The sequence below is a fragment of the Henckelia pumila genome, chromosome 2, assembly GCF_033568475.1.
Source record: "Henckelia pumila isolate YLH828 chromosome 2, ASM3356847v2, whole genome shotgun sequence".
In the NCBI taxonomy this organism is placed as follows: Eukaryota; Viridiplantae; Streptophyta; class Magnoliopsida; order Lamiales; family Gesneriaceae; genus Henckelia; species Henckelia pumila.
In genome coordinates, this window is record NC_133121.1 from 162,507,230 (window position 1) to 162,510,661 (window position 3,432).

The window sequence follows — 3,432 nt, forward strand, 5'->3', positions numbered from 1 at the left end:
TTAACGATTACAACAATAGAATTATTTGATTACAACAAATCAAATTAATAATTCACTGCATTACACTGCATTTAAGACAAGCTGTATGCATATAATTCAATTCGATTAGTCCATGGCTGCCGTAGGCCTCCTGTATAATTCAATTTGATTTGATTAGTCCAAGCTGCCGTAGGTCTCCTCATGTCATGATCAGCCCTTGTTTTCTTACGAGAAACTACGACAGATTTATTTTCGAGAAAATAAATATATATTTCTGATATAAAATATAATACTTGTTCATCACACAAAATTTATCATTGAAGTTTTTGTGTTCTACTATTAGTTCATGCAACAATATATGTTGTTGCATAATCAAACGGCCAATTATCTTATCACCAACTATTTTCCTGTAAATATCAGAAGAAACCTATCTGAATTCTGAACTGACCTGCAGCATTTCTATAGCTTAATTAGTTCAATCAAGAAACGTAACCATGTTTCTTCTTCTGGTTGTACTTTGTTTCTCCATATTTTTCCTTTACAAACTCTTCAAACACAAGAACATCAACAAAACTGGCCTACTCCCACCAGGTCCGAAAGGATTTCCGATAATCGGAAACCTGCATCAGATCGATCCTGCCTGTCCCCACTTGAGCCTCTATGATCTTGCAAAAAAGTATGGCCCCCTTATGTGGATGAAGTTCGGTTCTCGAGCCGCCATAGTCGTCTCCTCCGCTAGAGTGGCGAAACTGGCCCTGAAAAACAATGACATGGCACTCTCAGGGAGGCCAAAGCTTGTTGGCTTAAATAAAGTAACTTACAATGGCTCAGATATTACAGCCTCTTCCTACAATGAAAGCTGGAAGGAAATGAGAAAAATAGGCCTCCTTCATCTCTTTGGTGCTAAGCAAGTGGTCTCATTTCGACCCGTTCGAAAAGAGGAAGTTTCTAGCATGATTAGAAATATGATCAACAAGTCCAATTCCAATGAGTTGATAAACTTGAGCCGGGCCGCGTTCTTGCTCACCAACGGCTTTATATGCAGAGCCGGATTCGGGAAGAAGTACGACGAAGAGGGAGAAAGGAGTTTCAATGAACTTTTCATAGAAACTCAAGAAATGCTAGCGGGGTTCTTTGTGGGCGATTATTTTCCTTCATTGGGTTGGATTGATAAATTAAGTGGAATGAATTCTAAACTAGACAAGGTTTTTCGGGATTTCGATATGTTGTGTCAAGAACTTATAGATGATCATCTTGATCCAAAGAGGCCTAAATCACTGAATGATGACATTCTTGATCTATTGATTAGGTTGAAACAAGACGAAACCTCTCCGGTTCATCTTGAATGGGACAACATCAAGGGACTCCTCGTCGTATGAATCATCAATTCAAATATTACTTGTTCAATTATCCTTATAATTAGAAGGAAAAATATATATTGGCATGTTGTTAATTATTGTATGATTATTACAGGATATATTTATAGGTGGAACAGAATCAAGTGCAGCAATGATTGTTTGGACAATGACGGCTTTGATGAAGAGGCCCAGCGTGATGAAGAAAGCACAAGAAGAAGTCCGAAAATCCGTTGGAAACAAAGGCTCAGTGGATGAAGATGATGTCCCAAATCTTCCTTATTTAAAAGCAATCATCAAAGAAACATTCAGATTGTTTCCTCCGGCTCCGCTCTCAGTCCCAAGGGAAACCACTGAAAAATGCACCATAGACGGATACGAAATCCCACCAATTAAGACAATGAAGTAGAGTATATATATAGTCACATATAACAAATGTAATAGACAAGAAAAACAATAAATGAAAAATTCCCTAGACGTAAAGTTTTTTTTTTCTTTATTTTTTCCACTGAAATGGAGAAGATAAAAGAGAGAAACAAAATATTAACTGATCTTTTGGGCAATACAAAAAATAGAAAGGGGAAAAGAAGTATCGTTTTTCATACAATGAGTATTCAATTTCTAAATTAAATGTATTATATTAGAAATCTATGTATAACTTATCCTAATCAATTTTGCCTTATTTTCGTCATATTATTTATCTATTTGTTAATTAATAATTTTACATCAATTAAATCAAATAAATTATAATCTATCCATCAAATCAAATAATGTATTAACCATTTTTTTTATTTATTTTTAATTTACATTATATTGTTTATCTATGGATTACTTATCCTATTACTTAAACCAAACGGTGCCTATATGTACTATCCAAACTTTATAAATGCAATGGATTTTCTCAAAATAAAGATACACAAATTATTTCATGAAGATATATAAACAATTAATCAAGGAAGTCAAAGATATTATTATCGAGAGATAATCAATATGACTTTAGTAATTTAATTGTGCTTATCAGTTAATATGAGATATTTAAATATATTTTATAAGAGTTAGAAAAAAGATGATTTAGTTCCAAAAAAATATTATTATTATAATTTGTAAATAAATTATAACATTCAATCAATATCTTTTTATCAGAACGACAATACTTTTATATGCTGGTAGATTGTTATAATAATATGAAGATTATATGTTATCGAGTATAAATATCTAATAAATTAAAGATGACTATGAAAGTACACACATCCAGTAGCAATAATTGTTACTCTACAGAAAAGAGAATAGGGAACGCTATTGTAAATAAAAAAGTGTAGACCATTGATTACCTAAAAAACGTATAATTGAAGAAACTATGAAAATAATGCATTTGTTGAGAGAATCTAACAAAATAAAATTATACGATAAACAGATACGAGAAAAAAAATTAAAAAAACATGTTTTTATCAAAATTAGTTACACATGAGTAATTAACTTTAATTGCAAAAATTTACAATACTATTGTCAGTATATTTTTTTGAGTTAATTAATTTTGAAGTAGCTCTTTTGTGAGACGGTCTCATGGATTTTTATCCATGAAACGAGTCAACGTGCTCATATTTACAAATAAAAATAATAATTTTAGCATAAAAATGAATTATTTAATGGATGACTCAAATATGAAATCTATCTCATAAAATTGGTTCGTGAGACCGTCTCACAGAAATTTTTTTATTAATTTTGTTCGAATTCTAATTACTGCAACGTATGTTTCCCACATACAACACATGTGCATAATTTCTAGTGTGTAGGAGTATATATATATACATATATATATATATATATCCAATTGTAAAAAGGCCCGAAATCTTTGAAATGACCAACTAAACCGTATGAAAATTATCTTATTAAGGTTTATTTTATGTATAATAATTAAATTATTTCATTGATTTATTTTATGATTTAGATTTTGAAGTAATGATTTTAACGTTCTTTTTGTGAAAGGTTTTAATGATTTTCAGGAGATGGGTTCGAGGTGACTGTCCGAGGAAGATGTTCGGAAACGGAGAAAAACACTGTTGGATGAAGATTTCGTGAATGGTTTTAATGATCTTGC

At 31.3% G+C, this 3,432-nt stretch overlaps 1 protein-coding gene across 1 annotated transcript; it reads left to right on the plus strand.

The window, feature by feature from the left end:
- Positions 1 to 349: 349 nt before the first annotated feature.
- LOC140878816 (strychnine-11-hydroxylase-like) lies at positions 350 to 1,743 on the plus strand. Its single transcript, XM_073282443.1, has 2 exons — positions 350 to 1,352; positions 1,453 to 1,743. The coding sequence occupies exons 1-2, from the start codon at positions 474 to 476 to the stop codon at positions 1,741 to 1,743; spliced, it is 1,170 nt and encodes a 389-aa protein (XP_073138544.1). The 5' UTR covers positions 350 to 473.
- The last annotated feature ends 1,689 nt before the right edge of the window (positions 1,744 to 3,432 follow it).

Excerpts from the sequence above, each read along its gene's own strand:
- LOC140878816 (XM_073282443.1), top strand. The coding sequence starts at position 474 with ATGTTTCTTCTTCTGGTTGTACTTTGTTTCTCCATATTTTTCCTTTAC. Across the intron at positions 1,353-1,452 it reads ACATCAAGGGACTCCTCGTC|GATATATTTATAGGTGGAAC; the intron begins GTATGAATCATC and ends TGATTATTACAG.